The 22,602-nt window shown below is 41.5% G+C and overlaps 1 protein-coding gene across 1 annotated transcript; it reads left to right on the top strand.

The window, feature by feature from the left end:
* Positions 1-204: 204 nt before the first annotated feature.
* LOC108709642 (protein-tyrosine sulfotransferase 1) lies at positions 205-22,207 on the top strand. The gene is made up of 6 exons (XM_018249669.2): positions 205-376; positions 987-1,921; positions 11,463-11,661; positions 14,967-15,008; positions 21,524-21,563; positions 21,975-22,207. The coding sequence occupies exons 2-5, from the start codon at positions 1,083-1,085 to the stop codon at positions 21,539-21,541; spliced, it is 1,098 nt and encodes a 365-aa protein (XP_018105158.1). The 5' UTR covers positions 205-376; positions 987-1,082; the 3' UTR covers positions 21,542-21,563; positions 21,975-22,207.
* The last annotated feature ends 395 nt before the right edge of the window (positions 22,208-22,602 follow it).

Genomic DNA, 22,602 nt, shown 5'->3' with positions numbered 1-22,602 from the left:
GAAATGTTAAAATTTAATATCCAGACCATTCCAAATAAGTATATTTACTCATTACACCAGGGGTGTCCAAACTACAGCCCACGGGCCAAATGCAGCCAGATATCCATTTTATATTGGCCCGCAGCGTGTAAAAATCCCTCCCCCCTCTCAGCATCTAGAAAAAAAATTTTTTCCTACCACATGTCATTGGGGGGCAGAACCTACAGTGCTTCAGTGTAGACTCGAGGAAGCTTGTCCTAAACTCCGCCCTCCCCTCCCCATGACAGGAGTTTAGTGTAGTGCGGGGAGGGGGGGCAGTAAACAACTGAAAGCATGGCTCCATTCCCCTTCTACACTGCTGCCTAACCTGGGCTGGATTTCGTGCATCTGATGAACTGTGAGTAACTGCTCGGTGCTTGGCTTGGGGGAGGGGTGGATTTAGTGAGGCTGCAGCCGGGCAAGGGAGTCCGTTACAGATCTAGTGTGTGATTTACTGTGTGTGTGTCTCACTGTCTGTGTGTGTGTGTGTGTGTGTGTGTGTGTGTGTGTGTGTGTATCTGGCTGTATGTGTGTCACTGTGTGTGTGTGTGTGTGTGTGTATCTGTCTGTATGTGTGTCACTGTATGTATGTATGTATGTATGTGTGTGTGTGTGTGTGTATGTGTGTGTTTCACTGTGTGTATCTGTCTGTGTTTGACTGTGTGTGCGTCACTGTATGTGTGTGTGTTTCACTGTCTGTATGTGTTACTTATTTACAATTTGTAAAATGAACATGTTAAGCAGGGGGTGTGGCCACAAAATGGGCGTGGCCACAGTGAGTGGCCTGGCTGTTTGTATATTTTACCGCATATGGCCCTTGGAGAAAAAAATTTGGACACCCCTGTTCTACTGCAAAGCAATTCACATAACAGTATATTTAAATGTCTTATCAGTCAAGCCATTTTTTCTTGCAAAAAAAACCCATATATCTAATTCTACTAAATAATCAAAATGTATCTGTCTTGCAGGTGGAAGAGACCTCCTTGGGGTAAAGTTTTTTCAGCATGACAGTTTAAGGAAATTTTGTCAGTGCCATCAGTTTCAAGAAGTACTACTTTAGCAAGATGATTGGAAAACTCAAGCAAAACCTGCTCCTGACCTGTCTTGTTATAAGTTCAGTGACTGTATTCTATTTAGGGCAGCATGCAATGGAGTGCCATCACAGGATAGAGGAACGCAGTCAGCCTGTTAAAACTGAGACTGCCAAGGCAACATTAAGAACTGATATCAAAAGAAATTCTAACTTTACATATGATAAGGACATGCCATTAATATTTATTGGAGGAGTCCCTCGGAGTGGAACAACACTAATGCGTGCCATGCTGGATGCCCACCCAGACGTTCGTTGTGGAGAAGAAACCAGGGTTATCCCTCGTATTTTGGCAGTCAAACAAATGTGGGCACGATCAAGCAAAGAGAAAATAAGGTTAGATGAAGCAGGTGTTACGGACGAAGTACTAGATTCAGCCATGCAGGCATTTTTACTGGAAATCATAGTGAAACATGGAGAACCAGCACCATATCTTTGTAATAAAGATCCATTTGCTTTAAAATCATTGACTTATTTAGCCAAGATATTCCCCAATGCCAAATTTCTTCTGATGGTGAGGGATGGACGTGCCTCAGTACATTCAATGATTTCAAGGAAAGTCACCATAGCTGGCTTTGATCTAAATAGTTATCGAGACTGCTTGACAAAGTGGAATCGTGCTATAGAAACCATGTATAATCAATGCATGGAAGTGGGTTATGATACGTGCATGTTAGTACATTATGAACAACTGGTTTTGCATCCAGAACTCTGGATGAGAACTCTTTTGAAGTTTCTTCATATAACATGGAGTGATGCTGTGTTGCACCACGAAGACATGATTGGCAAAGTAGGCGGTGTATCATTATCTAAGTAAGTATGCAGTCAGATTTCCTGTGCTGCCACCTTTGTCATCAACGCATCCATCTCTCCATATCTGTAGAAATATGCAAGAATAATAGCATGCACCTAAATAATTTGGTGGGTTTGAAACTTACAATCTGATGCTGGTGGATGAAATAGCGTCTTATTTTATGTTTAGAAACAGAACCCTTTGACTGCTAGTTTATTTAATTCACTTCCAGATTCAAATGTAGTGTATTTGTGATAGGGATTTTTGATTACAAAATCCACCAGCACAGGGGCTGATGTTTCTGTGATTTTTGCTGTTCCAGGGACCAGGGATGCTCCTGCCATTAGGCAAGGTTACCAGGGTTGTCAAAAAGACTGCACTTGCATTCTCTGCACTAGAGATGCAGCCACAAAAATGTTGACCCACTATTTCCATTCTCAACCTGAAACTCACGCAACCTGGCACACTCCTAGCTTCTGTATCAGAATCTGCAAAGTGATGTGCAAACTGTTAAGTGAGGTGAGCTGTTAGGCAGGCCCGGACTGACAATCTGTCTGTTCGGGCATTTGCCCGAAAGGCTGCTCTATTTTTTCTTTAAGTGGGCCGATCCTGATCTCTGCACCTTATTAGAAAGTGCCACTGCCTTTCAATGCATCAGGCTGGCTCTAGGACCACTGCTGCATCCTCTCTCCCACTGTTGCTCTGCCCCTCCCACTCCTCTGTTCTGGTGCTGCCGTGCTCTATGCAGGCCCGCGCGCTATCAGGAGGCTACAGTCCCAGGCCCAGCAAGATTTAGATTTAAAGGGGGGCCGGCTGTGCTGCTCTTTCAGGATTAGCTGGCCCCCCTTAAAATCGTGAACATCGCTGAAGACCGGATCTCTCTCTGCACTTCGTTTCTGTGAGTCTTTGTCACTCTCTGTCCCTGTCCCTCTCTGTCTCTCTCTCTGTCTCCTTCTGCACTGTCACTCTCTCTGTCACTCTGTCCCTCTCTCTTCCCCTCTCCCTGTCACTCTGTCTCTCTCTGTCACTCTGTCCCTCTCTCTTCCCCTCTCTCTGTCACTCTGTCTCTCTCTGTCACTCTGTCCCTCTCTCTTCCCCTCTCTCTGTCACTCTGTCTCTCTCTGTCACTCTGTCCCTCTCTCTCTGTCACTCTGTCCATCTCTCTTCCCCTCTCTCTGTCACTCTGTCTCTCTCTGTCACTGTCCCTCTCTCTTCCCCTCTCTCTGTCTCTCTGTCACTCTGTCCCTCTCTCTGTCTCTCTGTCACTCTGTCCCTCTCTCTTCCCCTCTCCCTGTCACTCTGTCTCTCTGTCCCTCTCTTCCCCTCTCTCTGTCACTCTGTCTCTCTGTCCCTCTCTCTTCCCCTCTCCCTGTCACTCTGTCTCTCTCTCTGTCACTCTGTCCCTCTCTCTTCCCCTCTCTCTGTCCCTCTCTGTCACTCTGTCCCTCTCTCTTCCCCTCTCTCTGTCCCTCTGTCTCTCTCTGTCCCTCTGTCCCTCTCTCTTCCCCTCTCTCTGTCCCTCTGTCTCTCTCTGTCCCTCTGTCCCTCTCTCTTCCCCTCTCTCTGTCCCTCTCTCTTTCCCTCTCCCTGTCACTCTGTCTCTCTCTGTCACTCTGTCCCTCTCTCTCTGTCACTCTGTCTCTCTCTGTCACTCTGTCCCTCTCTCTCTGTCACTCTCTCTGTCTCTCTCTATCACTCTGTCCCTCTCTCTTCCCCTCTCCCTGTCACTCTATCTATCTCTCTCTCTCTCTGTCACTCTGTCCCTCTCTCTTCCCCTCTCCCTGTCACTCTGTCTCTCTGTCACTCTTCCCCTCTCTCTGTCCCTCTGTCACTCTGTCCCTCTCTCTTCCCCTCTCTCTGTCCCTCTGTCTCTCTCTGTCACTCTGTCCCTCTCTCTGTCCCTCTCTGTCCCTCTGTCCCTCTCTCTTCCCCTCTCCCTGTCACTCTGTCTCTCTCTCTGTCACTCTGTCCCTCTCTCCCTCTCTCTCTGTCACTCTGTCTCTCTCTGTCACTCTGTCCCTCTCTCTTCCCCTCTCTCTGTCCCTCTGTCTCTCTCTTCCCCTCTCTCTGTCCCTCTGTCTCTCTCTCTCTGTCCCTCTCTCTTCCCCTCTCTCTGTCCCTCTGTCTCTCTCTCTCTGTCACTCTGTCCCTCTCTCTTCCCCTCTCTCTGTCACTCTGTCCCTCTCTCTTCCCCTCTCTCTGTCACACTGTCCCTCTCTCTCTGTCCCTCTGTCCCTCTCTCTCTGTCCCTCTCTCTCTGTCACTGTCTCTCTCTGTCACTCTGTCCCTCTCTCTTCCCCTCTCTCTGTCCCTCTGTCTCTCTCTCTTCCCCTCTCTCTGTCCCTCTGTCTCTCTCTCTCTGTCACTCTGTCCCTCTCTCTTCCCCTCTCTCTGTCACTCTGTCCCTCTCTCTTCCATAGTTACATAGTTACATGGTTAAATTGGGTTGAAAAAAGACAAAGTCCATCAAGTTCAACCCCTCCAAATGAAAACCCAGCATCCATACACACACCCCTCCCTACTTTTAATTAAAATTCTATATACCCATACCTATATTAACTATAGAGTTTAGTATCACAATAGCCTTTAATATTTTGTCTGTCCAAAAAATCATCCAAGCCATTCTTAAAGGCATTAACTGAATCAGCCATCACAACATCACCCGGCAGTGCATTCCACAACCTCACTGTCCTGACTGTGAAGAACCCTCTACGTTGCTTCAAATGAAAGTTCTTTTCTTCTAGTCAAAGGGGTAACCACTTTATGGGTAAAAAGGTCCCCTGCCATTTGTCTATAATGTCCTCTAATGTACTTGTAAAGTGTAATCATGTCCCCTCGCAAGCGCCTTTTTTCCAGAGAAAACAACCCCAACCTTGACAGTCTACCCTCATAATTTAAGTCTTCCGTCCCTCTAACCAATTTAGTTGCACGTCTCTGCACTCTCTCCAGCTCATTTATATCCCTCTTAAGGACTGGAGTCCAAAACTGAACTGCATACTCCAGATGAGGCCTTACCAGGGACCTATAAAGAGGCATAATTATGTTTTCATCCCTTGAGTTAATGCCCTTTTTATGCAAGACAGAACTTTATTTGCTTTAGTAGCCACAGAATGACACTGCCCAGAATTAGACAACGTGTTATCTACAAAGACCCCTAGATCCTTTTCATTTAAGGAAACTCCCAACACATTGCCATTTAGTGTATAACTTGCATTTATATTATTTTTGCCAAAGTGCATAACCTTGCATTTATCAACATTGAACCTCATTTTCCAGTTTGCTGCCCAGTTTTCCAGTTTAGACAGATCACTTTGCAAAGTGGCAGCATCCTGCATGGAACCTATAGTTCTGCACAATTTAGTATCATCTGCAAAAATAGAAACAGTACTTTCAATGCCCACCTCCAGGTCATTAATAAACAAGTTGAAAAGCAAGGGACCTAGTACAGAGCCCTGTGGTACTCCACTAACAACACTGGTCCAATTAGAAAATGTTCCATTTACCACCACTCTTTGTAGTCTATCTTTTAGCCAGTTCTCTATCCAGGTACAAATACTATGTTCCAGGCCAACATTCCTTAATTTAACCAGTAACCTTTTGTGTGGCACTGTATCAAATGCTTTAGCAAAGTCTAAGTAAATCACATCCACTGCCATCCCAGAATCGAGGTCTCTACTTACATTCTCGTAAAAAGAAATTAAGTTAGTCTGGCAAGATCTATTACGCATAAAACCATGCTGGCACAAACTCATAGTATTATGATTTGCTATGAAGTCCAGTATCTTATCCTTTATTAACCCTTCGAAAAGCTTTCCTAATACTGACGTCAGACTAACTGGCCTATAGTTTTGAGGCTGAGAACGGGATCCTTTTTTGAATAGAGGCACCACATTAGCAATTCGCCAGTCTCTCGGCACAATGCCAGATCTCAATGAATCCTGAAAAATTAAGTAAAGAGGTTTGGCAATCACAGAGCTAAGCTCGCTAATTACCCTGGGATGAATACCATCTGGCCCTGGACCTTTGTTAATCTTAACATGTTCAAGTCTCTTTAGAATTTCTTCATGTGTGAACCATGCATCATTAGTTGTATTACTAGAATTGGGAGTGTTAAGAAGGAAACCTTCACTTACTGGTTCTTCATTTGTGTAAACAGATGAAAAATACGAGTTCAGAATCTGCGCTTTTATTTTGTTTTCATCAACCAGCTGACCCCCCTCTGATAGTAAGGGTCCCACCCCTTCCTGCTTCATTTTTTTACTATTGACATATTTAAAAAATAATTTTGGATTTTTTTTACTGCTTGCTGCAATATCCTTTTCTATAGCAATTTTAGCTTGCCTTATAGCTTCTTTGCATGATTTATTGGCCTCCTTGTACCTTATAAATGTTTCGGCTGTACCCTCTCTCTGTCACTCTGTCCCTCTCTCTTCCCCTCTCTCTGTCACACTGTCCCTCTCTCTCTGTCCCTCTCTCTCTGTCCCTCTCCCTCTGTCCCTCTCCCTCTGTCCCTCTGTCCCTCTCTCTCTGTCACTCTGTCCCTCTCTCTCTGTCACTCTGTCCCTCTCTCTCTGTCACTCTGTCCCTCTCTCTCTGTCACTCTGTCCCTCTCTCTTCCCCTTTCCCTGTCACTCTGTCTCTCTCTGTCACTCTGTCCCTCTCTCTGTCACTCTGTCCCTCTCTCTGTCACTCTGTCCCTCTCTCTGTCACTCTGTCTCTTTCCCTCTCTGTCGATCTGTCCCCCTCTCTTCCCCTCTCTCTGTCTCTCTCTGTCACGCTTTCCCTCTCTCTTCCCCTCTCTCTGTCACTCTGTCCCTCTCTCTCTCTTTGTCACTCTGTCTCTCTCTGTCACTCTGTCCCTCTCTCTTCCCCTCTCCCTGTCACTCTGTCTCTCTCTGTCACTCTGTCCCTCTCTCTTCCCCTCTCTCTGTCCCTCTCTCTTCCCCTCTCTCTGTCCCTCTGTCTCTCTCTGTCACTCTCTCTTCCCCTCTCTCTGTCCCTCTGTCACTCTGTCACTCTGTCCCTCTCTCTGTCCCTCTGTCTCTCTCTGTCACTCTGTCCCTCTCTCTCTGTCACTCTGTCCCTCTCTCTCTGTCACTCTGTCCCTCTCTCTCTGTCACTCTGTCCCTCTCTCTTCCCCTTTCCCTGTCACTCTGTCTCTCTCTGTCACTCTGTCTCTCTCTGTCACTCTGTCTCTCTCTGTCACTCTGTCTCTCTCTGTCACTCTGTCCCTCTCTCTGTCACTCTGTCTCTTTCCCTCTCTGTCGATCTGTCCCCCTCTCTTCCCCTCTCTCTGTCTCTCTCTGTCACGCTTTCCCTCTCTCTTCCCCTCTCTCTGTCACTCTGTCCCTCTCTCTCTCTTTGTCACTCTGTCTCTCTCTGTCACTCTGTCCCTCTCTCTTCCCCTCTCCCTGTCACTCTGTCTCTCTCTGTCACTCTGTCCCTCTCTCTTCCCCTCTCTCTGTCCCTCTCTCTTCCCCTCTCTCTGTCCCTCTGTCTCTCTCTGTCACTCTGTCCCTCTCTCTTCCCCTCTCTCTGTCCCTCTGTCACTCTGTCGCTCTCTCTCTGTCACTCTCTCTCTGTCACTCTCTCTCTGTCACTCTCTCTTCCCCTCTCTGTCCCTCTGTCCCTCTCTCTTCCCCTCTCCCTGTCACTCTGTCTCTCTCTCTGTCACTCTGTCCCTCTGTCTCTCTCTGTCACTCTGTCCCTCTCTCTTCCCCTCTCTCTGTCCCTCTCTCTCTCTGTCACTCTGTCCCTCTCTCTTCCCCTTTCCCTGTCACTCTGTCTCTCTCTGTCACTCTGTCTCTCTCTGTCACTCTGTCCCTCTCTCTTCCCCTCTCCCTGTCACTCTGTCTCTCTCTGTCACTCTGTCCCTCTCTCTTCCCCTCTCTCTGTCCCTCTCTCTTCCCCTCTCTCTGTCCCTCTCTCTGTCCCTCTGTCTCTCTCTGTCACTCTGTCCCTCTCTCTTCCCCTCTCTCTGTCCCTCTGTCACTCTGTCGCTCTCTCTCTGTCACTCTCTCTCTGTCACTCTCTCTTCCCCTCTCTGTCCCTCTGTCCCTCTCTCTTCCCCTCTCCCTGTCACTCTGTCTCTCTCTCTGTCACTCTGTCCCTCTGTCTCTCTCTGTCACTCTGTCCCTCTCTCTTCCCCTCTCTCTGTCCCTCTCTCTCTCTGTCACTCTGTCCCTCTCTCTGTCCCTCTGTCTCTCTCTGTCACTCTGTCCCTCTCTCTATCTCTCTCTGTCTCTCTGTCCCTCTCTCTTCCCCTCTCTCTGTCCCTCTGTCTCTCTCTGTCACTCTGTCCCTCTCTCTCTCTGTCACTCTGTCCCTCTCTCTTCCCCTTTCCCTGTCACTCTGTCTCTCTCTGTCACTCTGTCCCTCTCTCTGTCACTCTGTCTCTCTCTGTCCCTCTCTCTTCCCCTCTCTCTGTCACTCTGTCTCTCTGTCACTCTGTCCCTTTCTCTTCCCCTCTCTCTGTCGATCTGTCCCCCTCTCTTCCCCTCTCTCTGTCATTCTGTCCCTCTCTCTTCCCCTCTCTCTGTCTCTCTCTGTCACTCTGTACCTCTCTCTTCCCCTCTCTCTGCACTCTCTGTCATTCTGTCCCTCTGTCCCTCTCTGTTTCTCTCTGCACTCTCAGTCACTCTGTCCCTAAATAAGTCAAAAACCACAACTAATAAAAAATGAAAACTAATTGCAAATTGTCTCAGAATGTCCCTCTCTACATCATACTAAAAATGAGATTGAAGGTGAACAACCCATAAGGCAGCTCTTGATGCGCATACATTTTTTCAGTTTTACCCCAATATATGAGTGGATGTGTACAAGTCAGACCATTGCGTCTTTACATGTGGGCTGCTTTGATTATATTTTGCCCGGGCTGCTTTTTACCCCCAGTCCGGCCCTGCTGTTAGGTACAGGACCAGTGTCAGGACACCAACAGGTAGTCACTATTTGGGAAAAGCTGTTTTGACCCAGAGTAGCAGCCCCCATCATTGCAAGCATCTGGCTTGAAAGCACCTTGTGCCTTGTCTATTTGATTAATGAATGTTATAATGCATTTTTTTAACCTGTTCAATTGCAGGCTGCTTGCAGTACAACTTCAGTGAGACCCAGCATTTGCACATTTTATTATAGTCAGACAAATAAAACATAACTGTCCTGGTATTGATGTTGTGCTGTGTGAATATTTTTCATGACAGTGATGATTAATGCATTAATGACTTCAGTATGCAGAAAAAGGTACCTCAGCACAACCAGACCATTTAGTTCCTGTGTTTCTACAAATTGTGGCATTAAACATGTAATCTGTCTGCCCCATGCTCCCTGAGTGTGCCATACTCTGCCTGCCCTATGCTTCCTGTGTGTTATACTCTGCCCACCCTATGTTCCCTGGGTGTGCCATACTATGCCTGCCCTATTCTTTTTGGGTGTGCCATTCTCTGCCTGCCATATGCTTCCTGTGTGTGCCGTACTCTGCTTGACCTATGCTCCCTGTGTGTGCCATACTCTGCCCACCCTCTGCTTCCGAGGTGTGCCATACTATGCCTGCCCTATTCTCCTTGGGTGTGCCATACTATGCCTGCCCTATTCTCCTTGGGTGTACCATACTCTGCCTGCCCTATGGTCCTTGGGTGTGCCATACTCTGCCTGTGTGTGCCCAGCTCTGCATGTGGAACATATGCCTGGTATTAGTTCTGGGTAGGGATGTACCGAATCCAGGATTCGGCCAGGATTCGGCCAGGATTCTGACTTTTTTCAGCAGGATTTGGCCGAATCCTTCTTCCCGGCCGAAACTGAATCCTAATTTGCATATGTAAATTAGGGGTGGGAGGGAAATCGCGTGAATTTGTCACAAAACAAGGAAGTAAAAATTTTGCATATGCAAATTCGGGTTCAGATTCGGCCGAATGTTTCGCAAAGGATTCGAGGGTTCGGCGAATCCAAAATAGTGGATTCGGTGCATCCCTAGTTCTGGGGGTTTGTTGGCATTTGAAAAATATTTTAGGGGGCCCTAAGGTGGACCGACATCTTTAAATAACCCAATCAAGTAGCTTGATATCTGATTAAGGGATGTACCTACAATATATCTGTTGTGTTGTGCTTGGATTCATCTTAAAATACATGTATGTTTTGGTATGGAATCTATTGAAATGCTTGGGGCCTGGTGGATCCTTCCATAATATTTAGCACCATGGCTTCCATACTGTGGAGTAGCATGGTTTATGCTGCACTGCATTGCTGATTTTTGCAAGTATATGTGATTACACAGTGACACATACTAGAAAAGTATATTCTTATGAAAATGGTTGATTTAGAAGCAGTGTTTTATATTTGAGCTGTATGTTTTATGTTATGTGTAGGTATAGACACTTTGCATTATTCAATGGTATAGTTTAATACAGGATGAGTATTCTACAAGCTATGTAAGCATTAAGTTAAGGGACAAGGAAAACCCTATTTATTGGATGGTGGCAAAACTAGTAAAATTGCTGCTCCGATGCTCCATCTTTGCCTGCATTCCTAGTTGACCCTGCCAGATTTATATTGGCACATGCTTTGTAGTTGCTTTCAATTTGACGTAACACTTCTGTTCATGCACAAACCTAAATCTGATTCAGGAAGGCAAGGAAAGATGGTGCGATTAATACAGTAGTCCCGCCTAGGGATTACACCTAGCATCTCTATTTGCTGGGGCCTGGCCATGTAGTATTATAGTAATATGTACAAACATGCATGTATATCATATTAATATACTTTGATATATGTCTGCATGAATGCACATAATGCTTAAAGCTGCAGTCACATGTGGTGTATCTTGCTCTTCTCTCTACTAATGGTTTGTAATCAGTGGTGAAAATGTGGGAATGTCAATATAATTTTGCCATGCAGAGCAGACTTTTCCATCCCCCCCCCTGTCTGATTTGAAAATTTTGGGATATATGGCGTAGCGCTTTAGCCAGAAATTCTGGCTTTTTTTTTTATAGTGTCACGCTTGGCATTTCCAAAAGTGTAGAGTCTAATCTTAAAAAAAAAAAAAATGGGAACTATTGATATAATCTATTGATATAAACCAGGCTTAATTTTCTCTCAAAAATGATGTGTAAGAAAGGAACAACATAACAGAATTGGGAAGAAGAAGAGATGGGTAAAAAAAATGGAGAAGGAAGGAGTGGTTGAAAAATAAGGACATGAGAGAAAAGAGCAAGGATTAAACAAGAAGAGAAAAACAATGGAGAGTTAGAGAAATGGAGCTAAGGAAGTAAAAGTAGTGTAAAGGGGGAAGCTTTATGGCAAGGGAACTGTTACCTGTTTCTAATCATGGCTGGAACTAGGCGTATACAGAAGAGGCACATTATGTTGGTGCTTAATTTCATGCGGAATGTATAATGTGGGGGAGTAGTGTGCAGAGTGGCTGTCTCACTAACAGTACATGGGTCTGTTTCTAATACAGGTATGGGACTTATTATGCAGAATTGTTGGGACCTGGGATAGTAAACCCCCAACCTTGTACTAAAACTTTGGTTTAGTGAATTGCTTTTATTAATTGTACATTTCTTTTTTCAGAGTTGAAAGATCCACTGACCAAGTTATTAAGCCAGTAAATGTTGAAGCTTTGTCAAAATGGGTTGGGAAAATACCAGCAGATGTATTAAGAGACATGCCTGTCATTGCACCAATGTTAGCCAAACTTGGTTATGATCCATATGCAAACCCACCCAACTACGGAAAGCCAGATCAGAAGGTCCTTGACAACACAAGAAGGGTAAGTTTGTTAAGTTTGTTCCAAAAAGTACCTTTTATTAAACGTTTGCAAAGAAAACCTAAGACTGGAGTTGCAAAGAAAACCTAAGACTGGAGTTCCCTGCTTCATAACTAGGTATAATATGTTAAAGCTATCATTAGTATTTGACAGTTTACATAATATAATATAATCTTCTTAAATATTAAGCTTATTTAATGCTATAGCCTCCTAAAATTGTATATTATGGGGAAAAATGCCCAGGAAACAGAGTACTGGGTATGATATATGTACTTTGTAGAAGCTAAATAGCTGGGTGCCAGAATATAAAAAACAGAGAAACATCTGCTGTCTTAATAATGGCTCCTGACATACTACCATGGCTAGTACAGGTGGGGCTTGTGGGTTTTTTTTATATTCTTGTTTTGATCTCCCTTCTTATACACGCTGCACCTTGACTGTCTTTTTGGTGTGGGGCTCACAATGTTGTCTTATGCTTTGTTCAGGTAGAATACCAAATACCATTATAAATCCAGTTCCATGGACAATCTTCAGCTAACTCCTAAATGTTTCTTTATAAGAGTTGTTTATTTTTTGTTGTTGATGACAAAACAGGTTCATACTCTGAGCTAATTTGTTTTTAAGTAACACTGTTTTAAACAATTACACAACTTTTCACATTACACTTTTGCTTACTTAATGACTTGAGAAAGTCAACTATTTTGACAAAATAATAAATGCTAGTATAAATAGTAGACTTTGCTTATGAGAGCCAGGGCCGGAACTAGGGGTAGGCACATGCCTAGGGCGCAAAGCTTGGGGGGCGCCAGGCATGTACGTTCCACTACTGCCTACCCCAGTACGGGCCTCTGAATCTGGCTTGCTGCTGTTGCCGAGTGAATGACGCATGTGTCAGTATGCATGTGCGCGCTCACTGTGAGGGGGTGACGCTGCGTGCGCTTGCATAGGCGCGCATGTGTGTGCTCGTGTAGGCGCGCATGTGTGTGCTCGTGTAGGAGCGCATGTGTGCGCTCGCGTGTAGGCGCGCACTGATGTTGCTCGCGGCAGAGGGTCGATGTGGCCAGCTGGGTTGCCTGGGGCGCCCAGCTGGCCCGGCCCTGATGAGAGCTATTAGTTTAGAGTGCTAGAAATAGCAATAAAACACACTATAAATATGATAGTGAACTAAACACTTTTATGGAAGCATTAGAATGCTAAAAAAAATGTTAAGAGGTTATTGGATCCATAAAAAGGCCCAGGGGATGGCTTGATATAAAGAGAGACAAAGAACAAGGTCAGCAGTAAATAGAGGCAATGCAGATGTTAGACAATAAATCTTTACAATTATGTTTGCTTGTTTAGCTCAGGGGAGATGTAATATTTTTAAAAGTGTTGTATCAAACACAAGGCTAAGACTGAGTTGAGGGCTTTAGGAGGTGAAGTTGTGAAGATTATTGGAATAATTTTTGCCTGAAAATGTGAAAATCTTTTGCAAATGTAGACAACTACAGATGCAACAAATATTAATATGGCTTTTCTTACATGAGTATTTAGAAATGAAAAGAGCCAGGAAGTGCAGGGCTTAATAGAAGTAACTTTAATTTCTAGATATTTAAATACAATGAGAGGATTAGATCACTGAACTAAAGCAATCTTCACACATTTAAGAATTTACTATAGTTGACAGAATATACTAAAGTATTAAAGACAAAAGTATCAAAATGTAATATGTAATTAATTATAACCCAATTCTTGGGCCGCAAAGCTGCTTCCTAGGCATAATCTAGATCTCCTGACAAAAAGGTAGAAATAATGTCTGACCTGGCAAAGATCCATCTGACTAGCAATTGTGCAGTTGCATAGGACTTCTGCAATGCGATGAGAAGTTCTGGCCCCAGTATTTATGTCAGTTTACAATAGAATGTAATTTGTCTGAAAACTGGACAGGACTGTCCTCCTGACACAAAATGGCCAATCACAGGACGCCTAGTCACAGCCCACCACTAAACATCGTAATCTCACCCCAAACAGGCAATGTCCCACCCCTGAGGTCATAGTCCATGTGCCTGTCCCGATTGCTGCAAAGAAAAATGTCAACCCTATCTGCCTTTCTCCACCCATCTTTCTCTTGTAGTCTCTCATTCCCTCTCCTCTCTCTTTCTGAATCCCCATAATCCTTTGAGCTCTGTTCTTTTCTGTTTTTCTCCATACAGTACTTCTAATTTTACTTTGTTCCATACTTCCATATCCTCTTTTCTCTCCAGCATTCATATTTCCATTTTTCTTCTCTGCTTCCCTTTTAATTTATTCTTTTTTTCCTTCCACTCTTCCCCTTCATTTTCATCTTTTACATTTCCCATTATCCCCTTTTTTATTTCCTTCTCTTTTCTGTTATCTTAACTGTTATCCCTTCTGCATGCTCTATATCTTTCTAAAGACCATCTTAATAATCCCCCAAAACAAAGCAGTACAATCCAGGGCAGCTTGTCTAGTAATATTATATTCCTCTGGTGTTAGGTAGTGTGCAGTGCAGCATGCGTCACTTACATTACTCTGTGCAAAGACTTACTTTCTGGCAGGATGCAGACACACTTCAATTCCACTCTACAGACCTGACAGCTGCATAATGATTAAATGCAGAGATGGTTTTTATTATAACTTTGTTGCAGGGTAAAGAAGGGTGCAGGGCAAATAAAGGAAAACGCAAGCAGTGACGTTGCATACCAGCAGCTAGTGACCAATAAAAAAACAATCGTTTTTATCCTTCTTATCTTTGGAAGTCAAATGCCATTCGCAATTCTACAGGACTATATAAAATGAAATCAAACATTTCTCATATTGGGCCAGTTAGATGAGAAAAATGTATCTCATTGTTTATCACGAGAAAACGCTATTAAAGTCTAAGGGAAAAACTGGAACTGAATTAGTTGAAAAGTTTCTTCTATAAGTTCTCCAAAAATTTCCTCTATAAGTTTTACACAAACCACAAAACAACTTTTTCCCATTGGTTTGAATGTGGCACATAATTTAAGCAAGCCATTTAAGTTACAGTACACCAATGTTGAGCTTCTAGCTCGGTAGAGCATTTCTAGTCAATCTTTTATTTACCTTTTCTTACAGAATGTGATAACACAGACCACTCTTCCCTTTAACACTAGTTAAAATACGAAGGAAATAACGCAGTCATTTTAAGCATTTTATTTCCATGCATTCCATACTTTTGACAAAAAATGTCCCAACCAGTAGCTCGCTCTACTAAATGCAAACAAACGATTTAATGATGGTTCCCAATGAGAACAAATAATGTCCTAATTCTTTTGTTTCTTCAGGTTTATAAAGGTGAATTTCAACTACCAGATTTCCTGAAAGAGGTATTGTATTTAGAACCTAATTTGTCTGACTATATAACTGATGCTTAGCCATTAATGCCATGCTTAGTTGAGTGCATTACATATGGAAAGCAATGCTTGCTTAATAAGGTCATATTATATCCATGAGTGTTGGGATGGATATGATAAGCAGTGATTTCTGTTCATGTAGAATATTTAAATAGAAATGGAGAATATTTGAATAGAAATCACTGCCTGTGGATCTCATTACAGTACATCACATTATATTGTGAAGTGGGTAGTGACATGCTCATTTTATTATACAGTGAGAGTAGTCCGTGAACTGTGAGAGACAGGGAGTACTTGCACTCCAAGCACATTACAAACACTGAAAGCTGTTGGGTTCTAGCTTCCCAAGCACACTATATACAGTGAGAGGTAGTGGATACTGGCAGCCAAGTACATTACGCTGAGGGTGCACTGGGTACTAACACCCAAGTACAGGTATGGGACCAGTTATCCAGAATGTTCGGGACCTGGAGTTTTTCGGATAAAGTATCTTTCCGTAATTTTGATCTTAATACCTTAAATCTACTAGAAAATAATTGAAATATTGAATAAACCCGCTAGTTTAGTTTTGCCTCCTATAAGGTTTAATTATATCATAGTTTAGATCAAGTACAAGGTACTGTTTTATTATTACAGAGAAAGAGGAAATTGTTTTTTAAAATTTGGATTATTTGGATAAAAATTATTTGGAGTCTATGGGAAATGACCTTCCTGTAATTTAGAGATTTCTGGATAATGGGTTTCCATATAACAGATCCCATACCTGTATATTAAATACAGTGAGAGGCAGTTTGTACTGACGTGCCAAGTTTATTATATTTAGTGAGTAAAGTACCCCTTATTGTAAAAGATAAGGATATTATAAGTTACCGAGGAGTTTCATGACCATATAAAAACATGAGGCCGACTTCTAATATCCTCATATTTTCCAACAAGGGATACTTAATTTATTATAATACATAAGCTTTAGTAAGTCTTGTGACAGAAATGACATCACTACTCACCGTTTATAACTGATGACATCAGTACTCACCATTTATAAAGATATAATTTACAAGATATTCATGGCTTTTGTGTATTATTTATATATAGTCAGAGGCTGTGAGAACTGGCAATCTAAGCGTTGCACCCCCACATCTAGAAGCAAGGTATCTGCAGCTATAACACTGCCACTGTAACTGCCAGTAGGGAGATTTGTGCAGTGATTGCAATGATAAGTAATAAGGAAACCCAAACTGCTTTCACTTCACGGCTTTCACCTCTGCCGCTGTTTAGTATCACAGTGCTGTCAAATTAAGAAGCCACATAGCCATTGTTGCACCACCAAAAGTGCTATTACAGGGTACACAAGTAACCTATTGTATAGTTATTTGAAAAAGTGAGTACACCGTTTATATCTTTTTCTTTTTTTAACATATGTGGACATTTCAGTATTTGATGTTTGTAGCCAATTTTGGCAAAAAACAACCTCAAGTAGGCATTTCTTAAACCACCAATCCCTGACATCAACGGAGGCTTTACTTTTGGTGTCAGGTTCTTTAGGTGACATGCTGGTACTGTGCCCATATAACCATCTTTTCCCAGAGTGGGTTTTTCAAGCTAACATCTTTGGGGATTCACTGAAGCTGGCAGTATAAAAGCAGATGGGAGACAGGGACAATTGTTAAAGTTACAATTGCACGGATTTAGTGGAGATTTTGTCGATATGGCAGAATGTTTTTCTGAAGAACAAAGTTCATATCACATTTTAAATTCAATTAAAATGATCATATTATACAAAGAAGTCTATGGAACCCTTGAGAAGACAGTGGCCCATAAAATTATCTTGGAAGGCCACCAACTGTCTTTATATTATTTATGGTACTGGCAACAAACAAGAAATTATGAGTTTGTATAATTATGTTCTGATTCTCTGATAATAACAAAATGTTCCAACAGTGCCTTCACACTGCTTTACATAATGTATTGCAATAGTTTAATTAAATCAGGTTGCTGAAAGCAAAAAAATAAGTCATAATTAATGAAAATTGTGCATAGGATACATTTCTTATGGGAAAATAACAGACTACTATTGGCAATAATTAATCGTTTTACAAAGCAACTCACAAGTCTGTTGTGCATGTAATATTTCTGTTTTGATAATGTCTGCTATACAGTATCAGTGGAAGGGCAGTTAAGTCTCTTGGGAATGAAATATTTCATGCTTGTTTGTTAAAGCTCTGGCCCTCATGTTCTTGTATGCATTTCAATAATGAATCATGCTAAATAGCGGCAGAATACATTTCTAAAATGTATAGTACAATCCAAAGAAAATACTGCATGTTTGCTTACAGTAATTGCAGTCTGTGTTTATAGTACGTGTATATATTATTCATCCTGTGATTTTCACAATTTTTTCTTATTCTAAATATAGCAACATATTAGGAACTGTGCCACAGGTGCAGATTGTGGCTAAAAGAACACAGCTTTTAAAAATGTATTTTAACTCTCATGCATCCACTCTTGATACTACCTGTAATTTTTCAACTTGTTCTGAACTCACAGGTAAATATAGCCCCTAGCTGCTTCATTACTATATACTGCACAGATTCTACTGCAAGCATCTGATTTTCTGCAGAACTGTAAAGGCATGGACAAAAATTCTAATGGTCGTGTCAAAAGCAGAAAACCTTTTAACTTTTAAACCATTATACATCATATAAAAAACACGTTTATAAAGCTGGGAGGTAGCGGTGAAACTGCAAAAATAAAATGTACATAAGATTTTTTTTGCTCTGCCATAGTTACTAACATTGCCGGAATTATGCAAGTCGTTTATGCAGTTTTACTAACTACACTGGTTACTAGACAAGATTTACAACTTGTGACTTTGTTTTTCTATATAAATATATAAAGCACTCACGGCCTATAAGGAAATGAATTTATTGAGTTTCAAAATGACATCAACGCGTTATATGAATGTGCTTGAAACTTGTAAACCCTTTAAAATATTTTTATATGAATGTGACCTAAAACATCATCTAATTTTCAAACAAGTAGATGAAGAAAGCCTAGTTAAACAAATGAAACAAAAACTATTATATTTGGTCATGTATTTATTGAAAAAAAATGATCCAATAACATGTGTGTGGCAAAGGTGAGTGAATCCCTAGGATTATCATATAATTTGAAGGTGAAATCAATGGGATGACAATAAGGTGTGTTAGAGTCCCTGATTTATTTAAAGAACAGGGATCCAGCAAAGCCTGATCATACATACAACACATTTATGGATGTGTTTGACGCTCAAACAAAGGAGGTGTCTGAGGACCTCTAAAGTTGTTGATGACCATAAATCTGGCAAAGGTTACAAGACTATCGCTAAAGCGTTTGGACTCCACCAATCAAGTCAGATGGTATAGAAATGGAGTTAATTCTATACCGTTGTTATCCTACTTAAAAGTGGTCAACCATCAATGATAACTTCAACTGCAATTTCGAGAGGTTACAAAGGAACCCAGAGTAACATCTAAGCAGCTGAAGGCCTGTCTCACATTAGTGAATGTTGATGTTCATGAGTCCTTTATCAGGAGAACACTGAACAGCAATGGTGAGTATGGTAGGGTAGCAAAGAGAAGCCACTGCTTTCCCCCGAAAATATTGCTTACCATCTATAGTTTGCTAAATATCATGTGGACAAACCAGAGGGATACTGGAAGAATGTTTTGTGGATGGATGATGCCAAAATATAACGTTTTGGATTCAATTAGGAGCGTTACAGTTGGAGGAAGAAAAACACTTCATTCCAGCATAGGAAACATCCCATCTGTGAAACATTGCGGTGGAAGGGTTATGATTTGGGCCGGTTTTGCTGCATCTGGGCCTGGATGGGTTGCCATTATTGATGGAACTATTAATTCTGAACTATACCAGAGAGTTCTAAAGGAAAACGTCAAGACATCTGAACTGAGTCTCAAGAGACAGTGGATCATGCAGCAGGGCAACAATCCTAAACACACAAATCGTTCTACCAAAAAATGGTTAAAGAAGAATAAAGTGAATGTTCTCCAATGGCCAAGTCAAAGTCCTGACCTTAATCCAATTGAAATGTTGTGGAAAGACCACTTCACGTGAGGAAACCCACCAACATCCAAGAGCGGAAGCTGTTTTGTATGGAGGTATGGGCAAACATTTCTCAGAGTCAATGTGCAGGACTGATCAACAGTTACCGCAAACTTTTAGTTACAATTATTGCTGCTCAAGGGGATCACACCACATCCATGAAGGGAATCCATGAAGGAAGAATATATGTGCATGGATTTTTAACATAGATTTTGTAAAATTAGGAATCTTTCATAAAAGGAAAAGTATACTCAGATTGGGATATCAATAAATCAACTATGCCTTAACCGTATAATATTTTACCTGGAATACCTCTGTATGCCGGGGATTATTTAAGGCCCTGTGGCCCATATATAGTGGTTTCTAATAATGGACCATTTGGTTCTTCAGTCATTTTTGAAAAACTAACAGAAATAAAGTGTGGCTGTGCATATACTACGTCTTATTGTCCCCAAGCACTGCATTTTTGCCATTGCAAATGTGATAGGCTTTAATTATTTTCTTAGAACAAAGACTTCTAAAGTATAAAAAAGTATAAAATAAACGAGAATCATTTTCTATTATTGTCACAGTATTTGGCAAACAAGTTTTTGTTTACCAGGTTACCTTCTTTAAAATTACAATGACTATAGTGTATACAGACATGCACCTGCTGTGCAATGTTTATTATTTATCACAGTAATTATTCAGCCAATAAGAGCATCCACTGCCCAAGAGCATCTAAGTCTATCCTATGGCTGCTTCCTCCTACAGTTTGCACTGCATATACATTATTTGAGACACATCAACTGTGGCTTTACAAACATTGACCTGCTCAGCATTAGAAATGCAAGAATTTAAAACATCCAGAGGGCCTCAGAGATTATTCTATAATACTTCTGCTTGTCAGATATTAGGCTGAACACCATGCGTATATTTTCCCCTTGCTTCATATCTGGAATGTATTCTTTTACAAGAGACCCTAACCATTCTCACTTTCTTTTTGGCTTTCTGCGTGCTTCTAGATAACCACAAAACATAACTTTAATCATAGAAGAGCAAAATTACAGTTTACATGGTCTGGAAGTATTAATGAAATATGAAATGTTTTTGCTAAAAAAACAGTAGGCAGGACATTATTCCCATGGTCATATTAAAAGTACTTATTTATGGAAACTGCTGGGAAGGTTTGGTATTTTACTTTCAACAATTCAGCGGTTTCTGAGGATAGAAATGTTGATTACATGTTCTTTTTTTTCTTGGAATAAAGCTTGCATATTCTATTACTAGTAGGAACCAATTTCATTGGCCTTCACTTAGGTTTTTGTTCTCCTTGGTAATTGCTGCAATAAATCCCAGAGCGCTTTGATGTTAAGTTTCAGAATGAGATTTCATTTTTTCTATAAAACATTTTCTACTGCTCTTTATCAGTTATAGAATAAAGTCACTTCAGTGTTAGCAAAATGGTATATATATATATATATATATATATATATATATATATATATATATATATATATATATATATATATATATAAGCTTTACAAGACCTACCATGTCAATCTCTACATTATATATTTTGGTGGCCTCGGTCATCTGTCACAGAACAGAGGCTGAGGACTGTATACTGGTCTCCTCGACGAGAGGTTCAGGCACAGCACTTTCCATAGATTGATATGGATGGTGGTGAAAGGTAGTGAGAGGCATTTAGACTGTATTCCACCTCTTGAAAGCAATGTTTAAAGGATGCTCTTCTGAACTAGATGCAAATTCTAGTAATTTTTTATTTTAGTTTGAATAATCGTAGAGTTTTACACTAGTGCTATAACAGAAATGACCCCTGCTCTTCTGTCCAGATTGTAGGTGGAATAAATGGCAGGAGCTGAAGATGCAGGAAGCAGCTCCTGGTGCTCCTCTACACAGATTTATCTTGGAATGTTACTGGAGCAATAGAACGGAGCAGAAAAGTGTCAAGAGAGTTTCTGCATAAGCAATTAAGCTTCTGCCATTTTGCCCAGCCTTCCATCATAGTATTTGAGCAGGGCTCTTATTCATCAAATCATTTTTTTGTGTTAGCTTTGCCTGTCACTACAAACCCACAACTTTTTGTTTTATCAATTTTGTATACAATTTTCTGATTTACTTTAATAAGAACTGGAGAGCTTTGGCTAAATTATTGGTGCAGCACATTTTCCTATGGACTTCTATAATGGAAACATAATAGGACAGTTTGCATGCTTTAACACACACAATTGCTTGCACGTAAATAATTTTCACTGTTGGCTTTCTTACAGAACTTCAGCCTTTTCTTCACTACAACTCACAGCTTTTGTTAACAACCAATGCTAGGGAGACAAATATATACACAGACTTCTTTGCAAAGTTTAAATATGTCTCCTCTTTTGCAGACTGCAGCAGTGAAGTAGAGTTGCCGAGTCTTCCACCAAGGTAACATAGCTTTGAACAAGTGTTTCTTTTGCAGGGGCAATTTTTATGATATTTTACACCACTTTAATGGTATTATCTGTCTATTTTCTGCTTTGCTTGTCCTGACAGCACCATAAAAAATAAACTGTAGCAGTAGTCACCTCACCTGCAGCCTGGACTCCTTTTTCAACAACATGCAGTTTTATTTGATAGAGCGCTTCTTTATAGACTGCCCCTTCCTGTGCTATAAGCGTATCCATGTTCAGAACCAGGATCTCATCTCTAGTTGCTTATCCAGGGTATGAACAGATTCTGCATGCTAGTGAAGCATTGACCTCTCCTTGACAAAATATGCCTACTTTTTACAGATTAATCAAAAATCATGCAAGGGAGATTCAAATTCAACATACATTTTGTTCTGTTTTATGACAGGAAAAGATGATTTGTCCCTGGTGACAGACACATGGTTCAGTTTCCTTGCTGCACAATGGAACATCTCTATCCTGCATTTTGCCATGCCTCCACAACTAGTACTGATCCACCTGTATGAGTAAAGCACGTCTCTGTGGCTGGAACCACCCATTCCTTTGCAGTGGTGTAGTACTGTATTTACCAGCAGAGTTTTGTTTCTATGTACATTTTAATAATAACTATCTGTTAAAATATTGTGAAGTCTGTTTATCTCCTTTCTCCCAGAGGCCTATCAGGTATAGGTTTTTCAGGAGTTTGCGGCTGGGGGGCCCAGTTGATGGTGTGGGAGGGCCCTGAGGCTGCAGGCCCGGTAGGCCCCGTGCACCCCAGTCCAACACTTGTATCACATATTAAACACCTTACCCCAGCACTCTATTATATAGCCTTAAAAGACAAACAGGACCTACTTTTTTTACACATTGAATGGAAAATGTCTACATTTAGTAAGAAACCATTCAGGCTTTTGGGCTTTTAATCCTTCTTAACAGCAGGATTATCCTTAACGGGGTGGGGTTGGGAGACCAAGCATTCAGGAGAGGGCCATCTCCCTATATATATTACTCACTAAAATGTAGTAAATGTAGATCCG

Source organism: Xenopus laevis, chromosome 2S (assembly GCF_017654675.1).
Source record: "Xenopus laevis strain J_2021 chromosome 2S, Xenopus_laevis_v10.1, whole genome shotgun sequence".
NCBI lineage: Eukaryota > Metazoa > Chordata > Amphibia > Anura > Pipidae > Xenopus > Xenopus laevis.
This window is presented reverse-complemented; position numbering and strand designations above follow the sequence as displayed.

Bases quoted from the DNA above. Each gene is read 5' to 3' on its own strand.
- LOC108709642 (XM_018249669.2), top strand. From the start codon at position 1,083: ATGATTGGAAAACTCAAGCAAAACCTGCTCCTGACCTGTCTTGTTATA. The intron at 1,922-11,462 runs GTAAGTATGCAG...TTCTTTTTTCAG, and splicing joins GGCGGTGTATCATTATCTAA to AGTTGAAAGATCCACTGACC. The intron at 11,662-14,966 runs GTAAGTTTGTTA...TTGTTTCTTCAG, and splicing joins TCCTTGACAACACAAGAAGG to GTTTATAAAGGTGAATTTCA.